This window comes from Ambystoma mexicanum, chromosome 6q, assembly GCF_040938575.1.
Source record: "Ambystoma mexicanum isolate Mex_15411 chromosome 6q, UKY_AmexF1_1, whole genome shotgun sequence".
Classification (NCBI taxonomy): domain Eukaryota; kingdom Metazoa; phylum Chordata; class Amphibia; order Caudata; family Ambystomatidae; genus Ambystoma; species Ambystoma mexicanum.
Window position 1 is genome coordinate 116,459,524 of NC_090937.1, and position 21,090 is coordinate 116,480,613.

Here is a 21,090-nt window from a genome sequence, read left to right on the forward strand (position 1 = left end):
CTGGTGGTACACCTCTGTGGACAGACGGGCCCTCCTCCTTGTACACCCAAGGTGTAAATCAGACCCAAAAGCAGAGTGAATAATTACACTGTGTAGTGGTTTTAAGTTGCCCAAGGGATTTTGTTTTTTTTTTGAGTGCAGAGCCACAAAGCACTCCTAAGTTTAGCACATTTATAGCTGGAACATTCACTGTTCTAACACTTCATGATGTCTTTCAGTGGGGACAGCATGGGCAACAGCCTCTTTCAGAATGGTCACCTATTGACCCTCTAATCTTAAAACCCGATACAGGATAGAAAGCTATCTTGGCAGCAACATAATTCCAAATAGTTTTGGGGGATTCTTTGAAAGTAGTATCATCAAAGGGAACAAGATGCTTGAGGGCCACTGACATTGGGTCTTCATAGACATCACTCTATGGCACCCTTTCCCAGAATCCTGCATTGGGTGCCGTTTTACCAAATTCTTCCAATGAAAGTCGTTTACTTAGTTGTATCCAGGCCCAACTTGGCTAGCATTGCAGGCAGGTGATTTCCCTTGTTTGGTATTTGCCCATGGGTCACATTTACAGGGCTATGCAACCTGTGGCTCTCCAGATGGGTTGAACTATAACTCCCATGAGCCCTCACCAATGACTATCCTGGCTGGGACTTGTGGGAATTGTAGTCTTACCCAACTGGAGAGCAAAAGGTTGCAAGCACTTGCTTTAAAAACATAATTGAAAAGCTGCTTTCCTGGTGGCCTTTTGCAGGGTTCAAAGACAGACGTACTCTCCAATTAAGCCAGTTCTGTTTGATCTAAAAAGGGCTGATCCGTCAGTTGTAGTGTCTGAAAACAGTTTTGTTTATAGCAAGTGCTGCAAAAGAACCTTAACCTTAACACATTTCATCCCATTTACTGCAGGTACCTCAATTACTTTGCGACCAAACCGAGCCCCACCGGAGTGATCTTGGATCTATGGGAAGCCCAGAACTTTCCGGAGGGAAATCTAAGCACGCTGGCTGCGGTCCTGGAGGAGATGGGGAGGCACGAGACTATGGTGTCCTTGGCGGATGGCAAGTACTGAGGCTGTCCTGAACTCTGCAGCCAATTGAAGGGATTCAGGAAGTACTCACAGGAAACCGCCCACGAAGGCCTGAATGAAAAACGAAAAGGAGGCTATTCTGACATGGGAGTTTCCCAGAGACTTTATCGACCAGACGACGACAAAAATAGATCTAGAAGAAATACTTCAGAGTTGTATCTTGATGACAATGAATCAACGTGACATTCCTCTCAGCTTGGCAGTACACTGCTCAGTACAGGATTCTACAGTTTCCTAGGAAACGATTTTTATTGCTATCCAGATATATGGATGAATTTTCTAAGCAAACCCCGTTCCTATGGACGTTGTTTACATCAAATTATGGGCAGGGGGAATCAGCAGGGAACTGCCCTAGAGCTCTTTCTATTTTTGTGTAAGCCATGCCGAATCAAAGCTGTGGACAGTTTGTGGCTATTCCAAGAAAGCAATTTCCAGTGGCATTAAAGCCGGGCGTGTGGATTTGTGCATCGAGTGTCGGATAATCCACTGCTCTCTTCTTTCCGCCCCCCCCTTGACCGGTTGTCAGAACACAGTTCACTGTATACCTCTGGAAAATAATCAACCTGGGTGCTCTGCAGGGAACAGAGCGCTCTCTGCGAGTTCAACAATGGTATCACAGCATAGATTGCTGGCAAAACAGTGGAGTTGTAGGGGTTTGGGCCGAGAGGGCTCAGGTGTGGTGCACATGACCGCAAGGCTGTGTTGTTGCCACGCAGTTGGAAATGGCCGCCGCTCAGAATCATGTACAGTGAATGACAGAATCTGTGTTGTTATTATTTGGTGGCGCAAGGCTTTTTATTGTTCTTATTTGTCGAAAGTGCAGGTCTGATTTTCTTGAGTGGTTTGAGTGTTGCCATTGACGAGCTAGCTGTATTGGAAAATGTCTCTCATTGGTACTCGGGGAAAGTCAAAATGACTTAATGCCTCCCGGGCTTGATAAATAGTTGAACCTGCTGAGAGCCAATCACCTCATAGCTCCACACCCAAGACCAGATAATTCTACCTACATATGTATTCTTATTCTTTCTAAGCCAACCCTTGTAGCCAGATGCTTTCTTAATATGCTGTCCAACTATCCGGAGGCTCGTCCATTCGCCTGGTGTGTTAGGAGATACCTGCTTCCCACCCTCTATACCAGGAGAACTAAAGGATTTCTGTTTTGAGCATCCCCCAATTTCAGTGTTTGACTGGCCATCATCTGATATGCCCGACAGAAGCAACTTATCAGTACAGGTGATGTGTGCTGTAAAGTGTATGGGCCATGTTACAGAAACGTTTCATTTGTGCAAGTGCAATTAGCGATAGGGCAAAAAAGTGCCGGGTGCAAAAAGCATTATTTATTTATTTATTATTTATTGTGCATTTAGTTCCATACAAAAACTTTAAGCTCATACAAAGCAATAAAAAGACGTATAAAACATTATCAAATTATTTGCAAAAAACAACAATTACACAATAATCAACGAAGAACACATGAATGTAAGAATTATTAATAGTCATTTCATACAATTGACATTCTGATGATTGTCATCTTAATAATCGCCTGTATACTGCATTAAGGTCAGACAGAATATGTCCGCCGTACAACCACCTCTTCTTATTAATGCTTTTTAACCTCCATCAATACTTCCTTCCATATATTATATGCTGCCGCCACTAAGACCAATGAAGTTGCTCCGTAATTGGTCACCTGAACAGTCTTCTAAATTAGTAATGAGGTTTACGTATCCCCGTAAGTGAAAAGATTCCAGGGACTAACAGCTTGTGAGAACAGGACACCCGGTTTCGACCTCAATATGGCATAAACGGCAAAGTCTTCCCATATAGGAGAGCTTAGACCAAGACCCAATAGGTTCCATACACATATTATATCAATGCATTTTTGCATCAGGGGAGTAGAGCTGGGACCAGGACCACCACTGCCATGGTGCAAAAACATATAAAAAAAATACCAATAGGGAAATGTTTTCCCCAACGCTACTTGCACTTGCACCGGGGCAAAGTTTCAGTAACACCTCCCCCCGCCCACACACGTTACAAGTCAAGAGCGCCCCCTTTCAATCAATGATGAAAGCACCAGACTTTGATCCAAGCGCGAAAGCACGCTTGACACCATTTTCTGACGCACCAGACTCACCCTTAGGAGGAAACCTTATTTATTTGCTTGCATGTGTGTCAGGAAGAGCAAAGGGTGTATTTAATGACCCGGCCGGCATTCTCATCTCGGAAACATGGAAAAATGAAAGCAGTGCCCAGTCGGTGTTCGCAAAGCATTCAAATCTGTTGGGAGGCAGATATTTCTGCTTATTGTTTTCTGTGTGCTTCCTTCGATGGGTTTTGTCAGAGAGAATAAGGTATCACGCAGCGCTTTCTCTGGGGCATCACAGCCATTGGAATAAAGACACATTGGGTGCGATTCATGGAGTTCTTTGCACGGTTCAAAGCGACTTTGCACTGCTGAAGGGTGACTCTGCACTGCCGACACAAACCCTGATTCATGGAACTGTGCAAACTGTATTTTTGCAGTGCAAAGTCATTTTGCACTGCAAAAATACACTTTGCACAGTTCCATGAATCACGGTTTGTGTCGCCAGTGCAAAGTCACTTTTCAGAAGTGTTAAGTCACTTTGAACCGTGCAAATATTCCATGAATCAGGCCCACTGTGCGAGCATTTTCCTGCTCTTTCTTTCCATTTCAGCCATTTTGGCAAACAGATCTACCGTGAGAAGCACGTCCTATAATGGTTGGCACCAGCTTACATCCTCCAGTGCAGGCACATACATTTGAAATGACAATATTGTCCTCTTTTTATTTCAAACAATTATTCCCAGGAAGAGACTCGTCTTATCACTGTCACGGTTACATTATTCTCTTGTTTTTGTGCTGCGGTGTAGGTTGTGGGCTGCTACCCATGTACCCCAGTGCAATTTGTGGCAGTATTGGCGAGGTTTCTTTTTATACTGGCATTTCTGCATAGGTATTCCTCACCAGCAGGGCCGGCCTTAGCTCTGGAAGCGCCCGGGGCGAGTCAACAAAATGAGGCCCCCCCCCCACCTCCTCTGCCCTGCCGACGCCCCTGACCCAGATCCCTGCAGGGGGCCGGTGGGTTGTGGAGCGGCAAATGTTTTGTTGCTGTATTTAATTAAGTGCTTAACGCCCCACTACCATGCAGGAGCAGGGAGTTAAGCACTTCAATACAGCGCCATGCTGGTTTGACAGCTGCGCTGTATTGTAATAAAAAGCACCTAGCTCTCCTGCTGACGCTCCCAGCACAAGCAGGCGAGTGGGGCGCATTTCATTAAAATAGGGCACCTGCCGTGCCTTCACCCAACACGGCAGCTCGCGGGAGCCCTTGGAAAAAGTCTCTCGAGCCGGCGTGACAGGCAGACTAATGTGGCACCCCAGGCAGTCACCCGGGCCGTCCTGCCCTAAGGCCGGCCCTTCTCACAGCCACAACCCGCTCCTGGCGCATTCCTGAAGCAAGCAACCCAATTAAATCATACACTCAAAGCCTCGTTGTGCTATCCTCAGGCAATATCTGTTCCGGCATTCACGGCTAAACTCTGCTGGAGACACAGATACATTCATTCTGCAAAGGCATGGCCGGAAAGCTGGCATGATAATCCAGCCACCAAGTGCCTTTAAGGCGTTGCCATTTCAAACATGCCTCCCAACTGTACCACGTTCCTAGCTCACAGTTTATTTTGTATATGTATATATGTTTCTGGGGCTTGCGAATCTGTTTTAGATTCGCAAGCCATGCATAGTCCGCCATCTAGTGGTTGCTTTTGAGTATTACATGTTGTTGACTGGTGTTTCTATAACATGTCCAGTTGAAGGTGGAAATTTCGCGCAGGAAAGTCCACATTAATATTAAGATTAACATTCTTTTTTATTGACACTGTCCACTTCAGTGTGTGTGCCGCCTTCTACTACTGGGGTCTTCTGTGTCTTCGGGGACACATGTAAATGTATATTTAGGAATCTATTGTTTATTTATTGTGGAAATCCCAGACCAGACGGCTGGCTCCAGTCTCTGCTCTCCCTGCTGGCCGAGCTGGTGGATTTTAGTTTTGTTTTGTTATTATGCATTTATCATGATCTTTTCTATTCTTTTTTTTTTTAAGATTAAGCCTGCAGTATTAAATGATGGCAATGGAATGCTTTTAGTTGTGTTGTTATGCAGGCCTGTCTGTTTGTAGCAGCTGATATTTTTGGCCAACGAAGCATATTTACTAACCATATTGCTTGATATGAAATGGCGATATTTCTCAAGGTGACAGAGGGAAAATAAAAACTAGCGGTGACCTGTAGGTAGACGAAGCAGTGCTGGCTTCAGATCAAGGAAAGTTTGTTCAGAGAACCACAGGTACAACATGGGTGCGTTCTATTTCTCTTACTGAAAAAGCTGTGATGGTCCAGCAGAACATTGCGAGGAGTGGTTCATGGCTGAAGGCAGTGCAAGGTTTTGTGTGTTTGAAAGCCTAAGGCGGGTTCACGTTTCTCTAGTTAGCAAAATGAGTCGAGCCCTCAGTATTGGGCACATGTCAAGCAGGGCCTCCTTCTTTTAAGTATGGCAGAGGGCAAAAGATTCAAATGTTTAAGTTGGTGGTATAAGCAGTTTCTCGCCATCCCTTGAGGTGAGCTCCATTTCCCAGGCAAGTATTGCGCAACAGACTCATGGAAATGGACACTGGAGCTACGACTGTTCAAGGCTTTTTATGGTCAGGGAGCAGAATATTTGCAGGCCAAATTCCGGCCTTATGTGCCATGCTGAGCTCTGCGTTCCACAGATGCTCACCTAGTACTTGTTCCTAAGACTACAAAATTCTTTGCCTCACTCTCTTAGGGACACGGTTAATCATCTCTCCTTTCGTAAAAACCTTGAAAACCCATCTGTTCTCATCTTATTGTCTGCCTCGCTGCTAAGGAGCACAATGAGGCCTTCAGGTGAACGATGCGCTTAATAAGTTGGATCACAATACAATCCAAGGCATCAGCTGCCGAAGGCTGCGTATACTGTGGAGGAGAGAGGTCTGCAGATCGCAGTGTGGCGCGTGCCCGCGCGGGCAATAGGCGTTTAAGCAAGTGAGCTGCAGGCAAGTTGCAATAATGATCCTTAATTAGGCATGCTTCAAATATCATGCAATCTATGGAATCGGGAAGCATCTCACTGCGAGTCTTGTTTGCTACGCAGTTTAATCTTAGAATGCCAGTCATCGTTACGTAGTGTACATGGTGATGTGCTTAGTTTTCAAGCACACATAACTGTCTCTTCAAGAATGTACCCAGAGGTATCTGTTACCTCTGCATTCCCCTAGGAAGGGCATCGGCCAGCTGTGCCTATCAATCAGTTCTAATGATACTTTCCTTTGAAAATATCACTTGTCCATCTGTGCGTGCTTCCCATTGTAAAGGCTGCCGGAAAAGGGTGACTCTCTGAAGTTCCCGTTGAAAACATCTAAAAGTGACCCAAGTCCAAAGGGCAGTTGCTTGCACACTTCTAAGCTTAAGGTCCGCGATTTAGGACTTGTCCTTTAAATAATCTGAACTGACCACAAAATGGCGCTGGCACAATAGGGCCGGATGATGAGAATTGCCAACAGTGGATGTCTTTACCTGCGGGAAATGGCAGCCGTTCAGTGGCTGTGGCACTCGTGGCATGCAGGAACCTATCGAGGCAAGGGCTCCTTGGTTGCTTCTCGAAACACCAGCCGCTTGCAGCAACTACCTGCACGGAGGAACGCTGTTATCTGCACTCAAAGTTGTGCCAAAAATGGTGCGCGTACGACCATGTTCCTGAGCCCCAAGCGTCATGTCTGGTTATACTGCCCCGTGTCCTAGCTATGAGGATACGGTGCAGTGTGCTCCCCATAATCTAGCCTCCATGTGTTTAGGAAGCAAGATGAAGAATGCGAGCATCACCCACTGTTGAGTTTAGTGTAAGTTTAGATATTCTAGTAAGCCGCTCAGTGCCCACAGAACCAGGGGACAAAAGAGGCACCATGACCTCTGTCTTTTATCGATTCTTGTGTTCATCAAACTACCTTGAAGAGCCTGTGGCCTAACTTTGCTTGAGGCGTCCCTCTGCCACATTCACCAGGTGTCTGGCTTGCATGCACACTGCCTCCAATGGTCTTGACTAGAGATGTGGTTTGCCCCCAGTAAAGGGGATCACAGGTTTGCGCATCGTCTGACCTTCACCGTGTCCAGCACCCATGACTCCTTACTTGACCGCTGCTTCAGCCATAAACCAACACACCATCCAGTGCTCTTGGATTGGTCTCTGAATGAACGATCTGGTAAGCAGAGGTGTACAGGAGAGAGTAGGCGCGAACCCCCCCCCCCCCACACACACACCCTGGATGAATTTTACGTAATTCTTTGTAGTACAGGCGTACCCCAAAACAGACAGGCAATCTCATTGTCTCTCGAAAAAAGCAAATGCTTTCAGAGATGTGAGCGGACTGCTGGGTGACACCGGCCCATGTTCAGTACAGGTGTGAGAAGGTGCCGTTCCCGATAGGGGGCGTGGGGGAGCAATGAAAGCTTCATATCATTGTAAAATGTCCCAGTCCTCTGTCTTGTCTCTTGTGAAGAGTTTGGAATGACCGCTTCGCCTCTGCAGTCCCAGTGTTTAGGAAGCCCCTTGCCCACAAGCCTTGCTTTTATATACATTCCTATACATTTCTATATATGTAGATATATTTTTATAAGTACAGAATTTGTGAAGTGCTCTCTACTTCCCGATTTAAAAAAATATATATTATACCATACTCTTGTTTTGCCTTCTTTTGAAGTTATCGTGCATTTTATAGTTTGTGAAGTCTCCTCGCACACAGCGAGGTAAGACATAATGTGCTTTTGACTTGCATCTCAATGCATAGGCTGAGGAGGATTTCTTCTATTTCTCTTGTGTTTTTGTCCAGTCATTCGTTTGACCGCTGTTTCTGCACAGGTAGGGCCGTTTACTGGCGGAAGACCCGCTGGCACCCATTATGCCAGCGTGCATTGGCGACTTGCACGGTCCCGACAGGAAAAACAATTGATGGGGCCGCAACCTTGTGTATTTGCTGCTGTTGGGGCACAGCTGGTTGGGCAGGCGTCAGGTTCTGTACCCATGCACAGGCCATCTCTTGCCAACCTTGAATAATAAATGTCATTCTAACCTGCCAGCTGAGAAGCAAAGCTTTATTTTTTTTTAAATAGAATAAAACCTGATGAGGATTGGGGGCAGAGGGGAAACAGTTATTTAGTGAGCGTGGAACAGGGCCACACCACCGTCAGTTTTATTTGAAACAGTACCGCTTCACTTACTTACGGTTGTAAATGTTGGCTTACACAAATCAAAATTTCGTACAGTAAAAATGAGTATGGGTGCAGACACACTGTTCATTTTTACACACAAATTGTCACATTTAAGATCAGTTGCTCATTATACCAGCATGTACGTAAAGCGCGTCTTGTGGAGTATAGCTCAGTGGCAACGCGCTCGTCTTGGAAGCAAGACGACGCAGAGCAACACAAGTTTGGGTTCACACGGGTTCACGCGTATTTAGCGCGTTAGAAATAACCAAATGAACCTACTTAAATTTACTAGCCTCAATTTATTTCACGTACTTCCCCATTTTGGTCACTGAAAAATGTATCTTTTTTATCGTGCTTCATGCTAGAGACCAGCCTCTAAGCGCTGAACTGGGATTCAAACCTGTGACGCGCTGCATTGTCATGCATCAAAGTCAAACTTGTTGCCTCTGGGATGCACAGCCTTCGTCGCAATTAACTACAACCTCCCTCCTAATTGGGCAAATGGTAATGCAGCCTGTAAGCCATGAGAGAAAAAAAATTATCTTTCTTACTTCAGGAAGGATTCATGTGGTCCCTGATTTGCAGCATCGTGCTTTGTGCTGGTTCTTCCGCCGGTGTGGCCTGCCATCAGTTGGACCTTCAGAATCCTTGTGCTACACTTCCCTCTGCCTAAAGACGGATGCTGGTAATTTGACAATCTGACAACAGAGAGGCAGTATACTACAGACACAGGCCCACCACATGGCACAGCATATTTCAAACCCCCCAAATTGCAAGGGTGGACTGACCTATAGAGAATTCTGGAGATTCCCTGGTAGGCCTCTGCGCCCTGGTCCTCTTTTGTGTGGTATTTACAAATGTTCACATAGGGAAAGGGTTGGGCTTGCTGAAAATGTGTTATATGGGGCAACTTTGAAAATTATTTCCAGGGCATCCTTTGGTTCCCAGACTATCTCTCCCAAATTGTAATTTGCAGGCAAACGTAACTGTGAGGACATAGGAAGGGTTGTCAACGTTCTCCTGTAGGTTCTGCGAAGGAGAGCACTGGTCTCCTGCTCGGGAGTGCACTTGGCCCAAAGGCTCTGGGCACGATTAGGTCTTACTGGTTAGCCATGCCTTTGTGGTCAACACATGCCTGCATCTTTCCAGCCCTCCTTGCCAGGATCCTTAGCACTTTAATGTAACAGTAATGGAATGAAAGAGGAGGGCAGGCGAATGAAAAAACCTGTGATCGCAGGCACGCCCTAACAGCCTAACTCAAGAGAGATGCTTGCAAAAATTTCAGCGACCATGGAGCGCAAATACGCAATCATTGCAAGTGAGGTGCGAAATTCAGTGTTTGTGTCTTTCCTTTTCCTCTGCATTACCCGAGAGCACAGAACACAGGTGACAATACCAGTGTCCTTAAGACAACGTTCATGCTTATGGCACCCTCCGTTACACAGTTGCTGGAGCACAGCCGCTCATTTGATAGCATAGCAGAATTTTGGCCGAGCGAGAAGGTGTATATTCCCATGCAATTGGGTTCTGATCAAAAGTGACTGGGGCAGTGAAGGGGTTAGTGAAGATGAAATAGCACGACACATCTCTGGCCATTTGCTGTTTTCTCGGCCTTCATGTGCCCGATTCGTGATTTCGGTCCCCATTGCGCTCTAGGAGACACAACTGGTGGCGGACTGTAGGTTTAGCCGGGGCGTGATATATAGGCTGAAACGACCCGGAAACTGCTAAAGGTGCTGTTAGTCTCCGCAAAGTAAATCATGTCTAGCAGTATTTACATCCACTTGAGTAAGGCGGTAAATAAAACATACTTTACAATAGCAATAAGGTCTCTATATGATGTAGTGCCATCTGGTTATACAAAATGTACACACACCCACCCACACACACACACACACACCAGAGTATGAAGTCACCTGTGTCTTCTGTTGTAAAAGAGAAGGAAGTGAACCTGTGTGAACCCGCAGAAGCCAATCTTTTAATCTCTTCTTGATATTTGTCTTACTCATAGTTCAACTCATTTTCTTTTATATACAATGAATTCTATTCAAATAATTGGATTTACAGACTCTTGAACTTTCTCCCTTTGTCTCCCTCTCTTCCGCTCTGTCCTCAATTTCTCGCTCCCCCCACCCTTTGACCTGTATCTCTTCTCCCCATCCCCTTTCTCTCAATATCTCTCTTCCTCCACCTCTCTCGTGCTCTTTCTCTCTCGCTCGTGCTCGCTCTGTCTCTGTCTCTCACTTGCTCCCAATCTCTCCCTCTTTTACTGTTCTGTCACCCTCACTCTCGTCTTGTATCTCTTCTCCCTCCCTCCGCCTCTCTCTCTGCCTCTCTCTCTCTCTCTCTCTCTCTCTCTCTCTCTCTCTCTCTCTCTCTCTCTCTCTCTCACTTGCTCCCAATCTCTCCCTCTCCCTCTCTTGCTGTTCTGTCATGCTCCCTCTACTCTTGAATCTCTTTTCCCCTTCCTCCCCCCTCTCTCCCTCTCTCTCTCTGTCCCTTTCTCTCTCTCTTCTCTATCTTTCTCTGTCTGCCCCCCTCTGCCTCTAACTTGCCCTCATCCTCGCTTCCGCCTCCTCCAAATAACTAGAGTATCTCCCAGAAACAGCTTCCGGGTGAGAATTGCCCCCTTTGCCCATTTCTCTTGCATCTGATGTGTGTGTCACTCTGGCTCAGCTTACAGAAATAGCCTTTACTTGGTCCTTGGCAACTGCAGTGTAGTAAACGTTTGTTTTAGTTTTTTTATTTTTATTTTCCTATCGCTATGTATCTACTATGCAATTCCTTTTCTAAACCAGTACTAAGTGAGAAGTGCTAGCCATTGCATTATTGCTAGTCCTGTACAGTGGCGGTGTGGTTTACTGCTCTGGCTATGCCTTGTCTCCCTCCGTTGGCTCTCCCTGCCTCCCCAACCCTCTCCTCTTTCGTTTGTAAATGCCTGCATTCATTTTGTCACCCAAACATGTACAAATTGTAATAAAGAATTTTTAAACAGGTAATAAATTATATTTATAAGCAACCTAATCCAGTCTTTTTCTATCATTATTCTGAGGCTGATTCTAACTTGATTGTTTTTGGTCCCTATTGCATAATCTGTGCCTTTCCCACCTAGTAGTAGACCAGAGATACACTTAAAGAAAGAAAAATAATACACAGAAAAACCAGGGAACATTTGGTTCAGAGCAATAGCTGCTTGACACATGAAGATCCCACATACCATTGTTAACTTCTTTAGCATTTAGGTTCATAGGCTGAGGTCTGCCTCAAACTTCATTGTAATGTATTCAAGTGCTGTGCACAGTGGCCATCTCAGGCTGTTGCTGTCAATAACACCCTTTGGGGCAACAGACATTTTGCATGTTTGTCAGGTGATCGATGACGAGGTCATTCCTGGTGGTTTCTCCCAAAAGTCTATCCCAGTGTCTCCCACAACCCATAGTCTCCTCTCACAGAGTGTACACTGACACAGGCCAAAATGAAATCCAACCCCTCCCTCCCTCTCACCCGTCACCCTTCTCCTGCTGTTGCAGATGCTACCTAACCTCAGTCTCAGAAATGATGCTGAAACCCTGAAGGGATAACACATGATGAAATGAGGAGACGAGCAGGTAGAACATAAAAGTCTGCATCCCTCAAAGTGTCTCTCAAAAGTGGGTATTCCATCCCTTGGCCTAACGGAACGGTAATTGCTGCAGGAAGGTGAAGAGCAGCAGGCTGACAGTGCAAACCAGTGGCTGTGGGGCTTGGATGGACAGTCCAGTAACACTGCAATCTCAAATGTGTATCATCTCTGGACCCTTACTAGCTTCTGCTCTGAGACACTTCACACACCCTTACCGACATTCAACATGGCCCCCTCCATCCTCCAATGTGTCAGTGGCCTTTGAAGTGTGGAAGTGGAAGGCGGGCCAACATAGGGAAGGCTGTGTGGGGGAGACCCCAGGCAGAGCCACAGTTTCGGGTCAGAGAATTAACACACCCCTGTGAGGTGTACGTTGTGTATGCAGACAGGGTCCCCACTCTGCCAATAACAGGAAGGCTGCCGAAGAAAGCAAGAGCACAAAAGAAGACACTAACGTCTTTGCAGAAATCAGGAAACACATTTATTACAGACAGGGAAGTAGGCTCATTGCCAGCAGAGTAAGATAGGCACTCTAGACATGGATGATTGTCTGCACTGGCCTGTGGGAACATGGAGGGGCATTGATGAGAGGAATACTGTCTAGGCACACCCATAAGGAGGATGAGGAAGAGTGATGGAGAGTGAGGGAGATAGAGGGGAGGATGAAAGAGTGAGAGATTTAGGGGCACAGAGACAGAGTGAGGGGCACAGCAAGAGAGTGAGGGATACACAGAGTGTGGGGCACATAGAGTGACAGAGGTACAGAGAGATATACACAGACAGAGGCAGAGGCAGAGGAGCAGAGGCGATCAGGTTGGTGATGGAGGGGCACAAGGGGATGGAAAGGAGTAGGCCAGATTGGGAGAAGTGTACTTGCTTGGGTCTCTGTAGATCTCTTGCCCCCACCCACGTTTCCAGCACTGCTTCCAAAAAAAGAGGCCTAGCCCTGGCTCTCTGTCCACTTATAACGCTGTTACTTCACCCCTGCAGAGCCCGCCGACAATGTCCAAAGAGGAAGGGGGCAGGAGGTCAAAATAGTTCCCAGGGTCCAAGTGACAGGAAAAGGGTGGAGATTCACAGGGCGGTGACAGGATAGGCTGACACATGCAGGCACAGCCCCCTTCCTCCACAGTGGTCCAAGGAAGGGGATGGAGGGATCAAGGTGGAAGGGGACAGGGACATGACAGGTGAGCAAACACCTTGGGACAACACAAAGGAAGGAGATGTATGGGCTCCCCTCACCCATCCCTGTGGTGACCACAGCTGTTCACATGAGTGCAGGGAGGAAGGGACAAGAATCACAAAGTGTAGCATAGGTAGGCCCTCTTGGGGGAGCAGAAAACTGTTCACAGGAGTGCTGCAAAAGATGCCCTGATGTACACAGCCGTCCAAGTGACAGAAAGGGGAGAAGGATTTCACAGGATGGGGACAGCTGCGTACACATGCAGGGACTGGGGAGGGGAAGAGTTCCTCAGGAACAGGTCATTCACTGGCATACAATTGGCAGCTATTAGCTGTGCCTGGGGTGGGGTGGGAACAATTTTCATGTAATACATTGAAATGCAGGAATCCCTTGCGTCTGGGCCATTGCGGTCACATACAGTGAAATGTCTATGTTAATGTTAAAGATCATTTATACCACGCACTATCGCCACCAGAGTGGTCCCCTGGCGCTCTGGTAGATCTGAAAAGGATGGAGTGTGGGGTGGGTTAGTAGGGGATACCAGGAAGAGGTAGAGCGACAGTTGTGATATCCAGTAGGCAGATTCAGTTTGGTTTGCACCGTTCGCTGAGCTTGGGTTGCGATTTACGGCTCGGTAGATTCCCATGAACTGTTGTGCGGAATTATGTGTGGTTTGTTTTGTTGTTGCAGTGTAGTGAAGTGCATGCAGATTACTGAAAAGAGAATGGGTTGTGTTTGTTTAGTGGTTAAGAGGTGTATGTAAAACTTGATGTTTTAGGGTTGGGTTAGTGGGGCTTTTCTTATCTCTTTGGTTCAGACTTCTGTGCTCAGCGACTTTGCCTGTGCTGTGTGCTTGTAGTGGTTCATTAGCCGGGTTCCGCACATGATGGTGGGTTTCCTCGCTAACAGTCTAGCGGTCTATGGTCATGAGGTGGTGAATGCCTCACCCATCCCTGGGTGGAGATGGGTATAGTTGAAGGATTTTCTCTTAGGTTGCCAAGGGTGTGCCTGCCATTGCCTCCTCCCAGCCCCTGGTGCAGGTTCCCCACCCCAGAGGAAGGTGCTTTGGGATCTCCAGGGGTGCTAGTTAAATGCTCCTCCTCTGCAGCTATGGTGAACATACCTGGGGTGATGTCTAGGGTGAGGTTATTGTTTGGGAGTGGGTCTTTTTTAGTGTCCCTCCCTGGCCTCTCCCTTCCAGGTGTGCATGCTGCTGTGTGTTCTGTTTCTGTTTGTTATTCCTAGTAATTCCCATGAAATTCTGAGGTGAAAAGCCAAGTTTTAAGTAGTTTTCTGAATTTTTGGTGTTCCTTTATATTTCGTATGTCTTTCGGGAGGGTGTTCCAAGTTTTTGCTGCCAGGTGGGAGAAAGATGACTCCCCAAGTTCTTTTCTTGTATAAGGTTTTGGTTCCAGGCAAATTTCATTGTCATGGATTGCTCTGTGTGTTATGCACATTGTTTTGAACGTGATTCATTGTTTGATCAGTAGACAAGGTTGCATTTTTAGTGCTGGGGTGGTGTGTTCCCTTTGTGGTAGTCCGAGAAGCAGTATGGCTGCTGCCTTTTGGATATGTTGCAGTTTCTTTAGCAGGCGTTACGGCTTTACAAGGTATATGCTATTGGCATAGTCTATTCTGGACATGATGAGAGAGATGATGGTGAGTTTTTTATGGGTGAAGGAGAGGAATGGTAGGATCCTTTTTACTGTGTGCAGTAGGAAGCGTCATTTATTGATTTTTTATTTTTACTTTTATTGTAATTTTTAGTTTTAAATCAAACTTTTATCACAACATTTTTTCCTTAATTTTATCAAGGAGTTTTAAGAAAATCAACATCTTCCAATTCAGTTTACTAGCCCAGACTTAAGTTTCGTTGTCCAAACAGGCGTCTAGAAAGTTTTCGAACACGTCAAGTGAATAGAGCTTCCACCTAAGATTCTTTGCCACCATTCGTCCATGTTGTCATTTTTTGGCGCGAATTGCCCTAGGTGGATTGATCTCAAAGTCTTAAGTTCTGGGCATTCTGTTGTTAGATGTTTTGGTGATTCTGTATGTGACTTGCAAAATCTGCAACCATCGTCATCTGTTTTTTCAATATGACGTGCCACTAGCATTTGTTTTGTCTTTATAGCGTTTAGTCGCAGTTTCAGGAACGCCTTTTGATGGTATCTAGAAGGAAATTTCTGTAGGTATTGGGGCAGGTTGTTTAGTTTGTTCGTAGCTTGACTATGGTCTAGTGTGGATGAAAGATCTTTTAATTTGGCCATATTTGTTATCCAAAACCATTGTTGTAACTTTTGTTTTGCAATTTGCGGCTGATCTAACAGTATTTCAAGTTTGATGTCACTCGCATTGAGTACGTCTTCGAGCTTTTGTACCCAGTTCTTGAGTAATCCTGTATATTCTGAGTTGTCTGTAGGCGCTAGTATTTTGTAAGCCGGTACAGGATCTGCAATCAGCATTTTTCTTGACATCGCAAGTGATTTCCATACTACACAGCCATACAGTTCTTCTAGTGCAAGATCGTGTCTTATTGCAACAATTGAGATGTAATTTGGCAAACTTAACACTTTTCGCCAAAAGATGCCCTCTAATTTTGCCCAGATTTTATTATGGTCCAGGTTCCACGCTGTTTCTGACCCATATGTGATTCCTGGGACCACCTTTTACACGTAGAATTGCAGCACTGGCATCAGGCTGAACTTTCCATACAAGCTGTGGATTCTCGTTCCTTGTAGAGAGAGCGTGTTCATTTTTTGCAATAGGTGTAATGCCCAATTGTTTTCGCGGATTGACGTATTTATTTCAACTCCTAGATATCGTATTTCATTGACAACTTTGATTTCATCTTTGTCAATCCTCCAGACAAAGTTTTGATTTCTTTTTCCCTTTGCTGGCCCAAATGTCATTATTTTGGTCTTGTTTACGTTAATTCTTAATTAATTTTCCTTCATGTATTGATGCAGTCCCTGTAGTAGCCGCTGTAGCCCTATTCGTGTTCGATCAAGCAAAACTAAATCGTCAGCATAAGATATGCACCAGATTTGATGTCCATTTATTTTTGGCGAGAAACGATGTATTCTGGTTAGTGCGTCCAGGATGTCAGCAATGAATAATTTAAACAAAACTGCAGCTAACGGGCAGCCTTGTTTCACACCTCTATTCGTGCTTATTGCTTCGGTTACTTCTCCTTTACCGTTTATCCTTACACGAATTGTAGTTTTGGCGTGAAAGGCCATTATAGGGTGTAAGATGTTTGTTGGACATCCCCAGTTTTTAAGTTTTCTCCACAGAAGATCACAATTTACTGTGTCGAACGCCTGTTGCATGTCTACAAAGGCCAGATTTAAGTTTGTTCTTTTTGATAGAGTTTCTAGTTTTAGCAGATTTACTATAGTCAGGTTGATCTCTGTCCCCACTCCTTTAGTAAACCCAGTTTGACGACAGTCCATGATTCCTTGCTCAGTGGCCCACGATGTTATCTTCTGTTGTAAAAAGGTTGCCATTACTTTCCCAATTGTATCAAGAAGGGCGATGGGTCGATAATTAGCTGGATCAGCCCGATCACCCTTCTTGAAAACTGGTACAACAATTGCATCGGTCCATGAATCAGGTAGCAGTTTCTGTTTTGCAATTCTTTCAAACAGCATGGCAATGAAGATGGCCCATTCAGCTTTATGTGTCTTTAGTTGTAGATTGGATATGCCGTCAGGCCCAGCTGCTCTTGAGTTGTTTAACTTAGCGATAGCGTTTTGAATGTCTTCCACAGTTTCTACTACTTTCCAGTGGGTTGGTTCTTGGTTCACGTCCAATGCTGAGACTTGTTGAGATTGATTGAAGACACCTGTGAAGTGTTGTTGCCACGCACCCTCAGATACTCCATTAGCAAGCATATCTGTTTGATTTGCGTTGTTGTTATTTAGAATGCGCCAGATCTCACGCGTGTTGTTAGATTGAATCAAGGACAACATCAGTTCACCACGTTCTTGGTCTCTTATATAGGCAAAAGACTTGCGCCAATTTCGATATTTTTGTTGCTGCAGTTTGATTTGTTGGGCAGTGTGCGCTCCCATGTTACGCTTCAGTTTTCATATATCTTTGTTTAGCAGTTTCTTTTGGCATTTAACCAAATTGCTCCATTCATGCTTGTGTGTGGACTTGTTGTTTAGAAATCTGTGACTGCTCCTTTGTTGGTACGGCATTATCAAATCATAATTAGTTGAATTTCTTTATTTGTTGGCGAGAAATCAAAATTTCTCGGTGAGGCCTTTTATTTGTTGTTTGTTTAGGCGTAGCCGATTTCGCCCTTGATTTATTTCAACTGAATGTTTTACAGAGCTGCTTCTGTTTTTTGAAGTATAGGCCATGACATTTCCAAGATGTCATGGTCACTTCGGTCTGTCTGGATGATGCGTAGCTTTGAGTCCAAACGTTTCTTGATGTCCAGATGTAGTCTAGAATTTTTTTGTTGCCGAAATTTCTCCAAGTGTACATCGGAGGCGTGTCTCCCGGTATTTGTCCATTAACCAGATCACAATCTCTTGCGTCCATTTCATTGCCGCAGCACGCTCTCCTTTCACTGCTAGTCCGTTTTTCTTTTATTTCTGATGAGATAAGTTTCCTCTCGTCACTGAACCATGATAGGTTCATACCACCACATATGATTATTGCTAAGTCTTGGTGCTTCTTTTGATATTTGTCAATTATAAGTGTTACTGATTGGATACATTTTTCGGTTGATATCTTAACCGTATTCCAATACAGATTAATTAGGAGTATGTATTTTCCCGCTATTTCTTGACTTGTTGACTTTCGAATGAGTGTGGTCTGTACAAGGCTGTTTGGGTTTTCAGTTTCACAGACTTCCCACGCGGTTTCATGTTTGACCATGGTTATCAGACCTGACTGCGGGCGACCTCTAGCATTTTTTTCAGCCGGATTGAGCAGTGTCAGGTACCCATCCTTTACAGGCGGACTGCGTAGCCATGTCTCTTGTAGACAAATTAGAAAGTTATCAGACAAATCGACTGGAAAGTCTTCAAAGAGGTGCTGGAAGCCTTGTGTGTTCCATGAGATTAATGTGACCAGCCATTCTCGTTCATTTCTTTCTACCTATTGATTTCTTATCCTTGGTTCCACTTCGCTTTTTTGTGAATTCACAGACTGCGTGATTTTCATCTGGTTTCGCAAGATGTCCCGGCGCTGTTCCATGGAATCGATTGCCATTTTTCTGGTGTTCGTACTTCTGGAGTTATTAGAAATGGATAAATCTTCATCTGAGATCTCAAAACCCATGAACAGCAGTTCGTCTTTTGCTCCCAAGAGTGTTTTTCGTACAGCTTTCGAATTTATATGTAGCAGAACTTGGTCTCTGCGTTCTTCTGAAATATATTCTACAATTCCTATGTCGTTTGTTGTAACTGTTCTCAGTATAGGCACTGAGTGCAATAATCTCATGACGTTGCCTCCGTTCAGGTTTACGTAATTTTCCTCATGGAAGATGTTTTCAATCCGTATTCTGCCAGACTTATCGTTTAATTCGATTTGTTTAGATTTGTCAGCTGCACGAGATTTAGTCTGCGATTGTGCGCGTGTTAATTTTGGGTTTAGTGAGACATGATGTTTTGTCCCTTTTTCTTCCTCTTTAATAATCTCCGACTCATGTTGATTATTTGATTTTTTCGTGTTAATCCATTTTTCTCTGGATTCATTTTTGTTTGTTGGACGTTTGTTTGGTTTCATCAACAGACGTTTTCCAGCTCCTTACATTGATTCTTTCATAATTGACCGACAGGTTTCATCCAGCTCCTGGAAATCTGCCGTTGATTCATCTACAAGGTCGTCAGTGTAGGTAGAAAGATCGCAGAGATCCACTGAAGATTGTATTGAATGTACTGAAGCATTGTCTGAATCCAATCTCAATCTTTTTTTCGGGTTTGTCACAACCGGTTTGTCTGTTATTCCTGTTATTTTTATTAATGCTTTTGCCTTTTCTAACCCTTTATTTGGTACCAGTTTTTCTCTTACAAATAAACTTTGTTTCACTGGTGTAGGTAGATTACGAATGAACTTTCTTGATCCACTGGAATTTTTTTTATCACCTCTAGGTTTTTTTTTTTTCGTTTTTTTTCCTGTACGGATTTTGTTTTGCCAAGTTTAGTTGGTCTAGTTTGGCGTCACGTATGATGGTTTTTGCTGTTCTCCCAAATATGCCATACGTTGTCTTTTCACTCGAGATGTGAGAGGAACCCGCAGATGGTCCGGCTTGTGCTTTTCCTGTTTGCCCGGTTTGTGTTTTGCTTGGAGGCGGCTTCTCTGCTAACTTGATCTCCGCCGCCTTTGGGAGGGAGATGCCGCCCACCATACTGTTCTGTTGGTCTTCGAACGATGAGTGTTCATTATTTTGGATTTTTTGGCATTGTTCTTCAGTCTCTTGATTTTGCAGTTCTGTTGTAGCATTTTTGTTGTTATGTGTATTGTGCTTATTGGGGCTCCTTCTATCTCCAGGCGGCTGATTTGTCGTGTTCTGTTCGGGATCTGTCATGCATGCCACGGGTTGCTTCTCTTTTTCGGTATGCCACGGTCCTTGCATCAGACTTCCCTTTAAAGCATTCAGTAAAGAGTTTTTTTCCACACAATATTGATTATTGTGTTTACTTTTGGTTCTTGTGTTAGTTCGTTGTCCATTAGGACTCCAAGGTTTTTGACTGTTTTCTATGTCGTCGGTGCTGTTCCTAGTTCTTTGGGCCATGTGAGGTAGTGCTCGTTTTCCTGGTGTTTGGGTATAACCATTAGTTTGGTTTTGCCTGGGTTGAGTTTGAGGCTGTTTTTGTTCATCCATTCATAGATTTCTTGTAGACAGTCTTCCAGCATTGAGTTTTCTTCTTGTGCGTCTTCGATTTTGTAGATGATTTGTGTGTCGTCTACGTAGTTGTAGCATGTAACGCTATGTCTTTTTATGAGCTTGATTAATGGGGTCAGGTAGATATTGAAAAGCAGTGGGGATAGGGATGATCCCTGTGATACTCCACAATTGGTTTTCCTTGGAGTGAATTTAAAAGGCTTAATCCAGATGGCTTCCATTCTATCAGTTAGGAATGATTTCATCCAGAGTAGGGGTACATCAGTGATTCCTATTTCTTCTAGTCTTTGGTGAGGATGTCGTGACTGACTGTGTCGAGTGATGTGGAAAGGTCCAGCAGTATCAGAGCCGAGTTTGTGTCAGAGTCTGTGTTGGCCTTTAAATCTTCCTAGATTGAGGAGTGTCATCTCTGTCCCTCTCCTAGGCCTAAAGCTGACTTTTGACTAGTCTAACAGCTGGCGTTTTTCTATGTGTTCCTGTGTTAGTCCGCAGACATAGGTTTAGAGTAGTTTTGCTGGGTAGGGAATTTTTGAGATAGGTCTGTATTTAGAGATATCTTCCACATTGCCTGCCATGTCCTTGAGGAGAGGTTTGATGTACACCGATTTGAACGATCGCAGTACGTTCCCTGTTGTGAGTGATAGATTAAAGCGGTTTCTGTAGCATTCCAACCAAGCCCAGAGTTGGGCTCCAGAGTATCTATATTGATGGTGCAGAGGAGATAAGGTTTGTGTTGGCGAAGATTGCATTGAGTGTGTTTCCCACAGTATGCGTTGCTCCTTTAACTAATAGGTGCAATTACATCAGAAACAACATAGCATCCACCTGCTGAGACTGCTATTTCCACATTGCTACCAAAGTGAGTGCAATACAAGAACCATTGTGGCTAACAGTGATCATTATTTCAAAGGTTGTACAGGGAGTTGGAGTTAGTGTTCTTAAAGTTATATTCCATCTCCAAGAACCATCATTAAAACACCAGACATGCAACACATTGCTATGAGCGAGTTATCACCCAGAGAACTAAATG

At 44.7% G+C, this 21,090-nt stretch overlaps 1 protein-coding gene across 3 annotated transcripts in view; it reads left to right on the forward strand.

Moving 5' to 3' along the window:
- Nucleotides 1-11,417, forward strand: part of UNC5C (unc-5 netrin receptor C) — a 498,641-nt gene extending 487,224 nt beyond the window's left edge. For all 3 annotated transcript variants that reach the window (XM_069630547.1, XM_069630549.1, XM_069630548.1), the window contains one exon: nucleotides 904-11,417. In XM_069630547.1, the coding sequence (XP_069486648.1) occupies nucleotides 904-1,066 (163 nt within the window). In that variant the 3' untranslated portion in view covers nucleotides 1,067-11,417. The remainder of the gene's footprint in view (nucleotides 1-903) is intronic.
- Nucleotides 11,418-21,090: the final 9,673 nt, after the last annotated feature.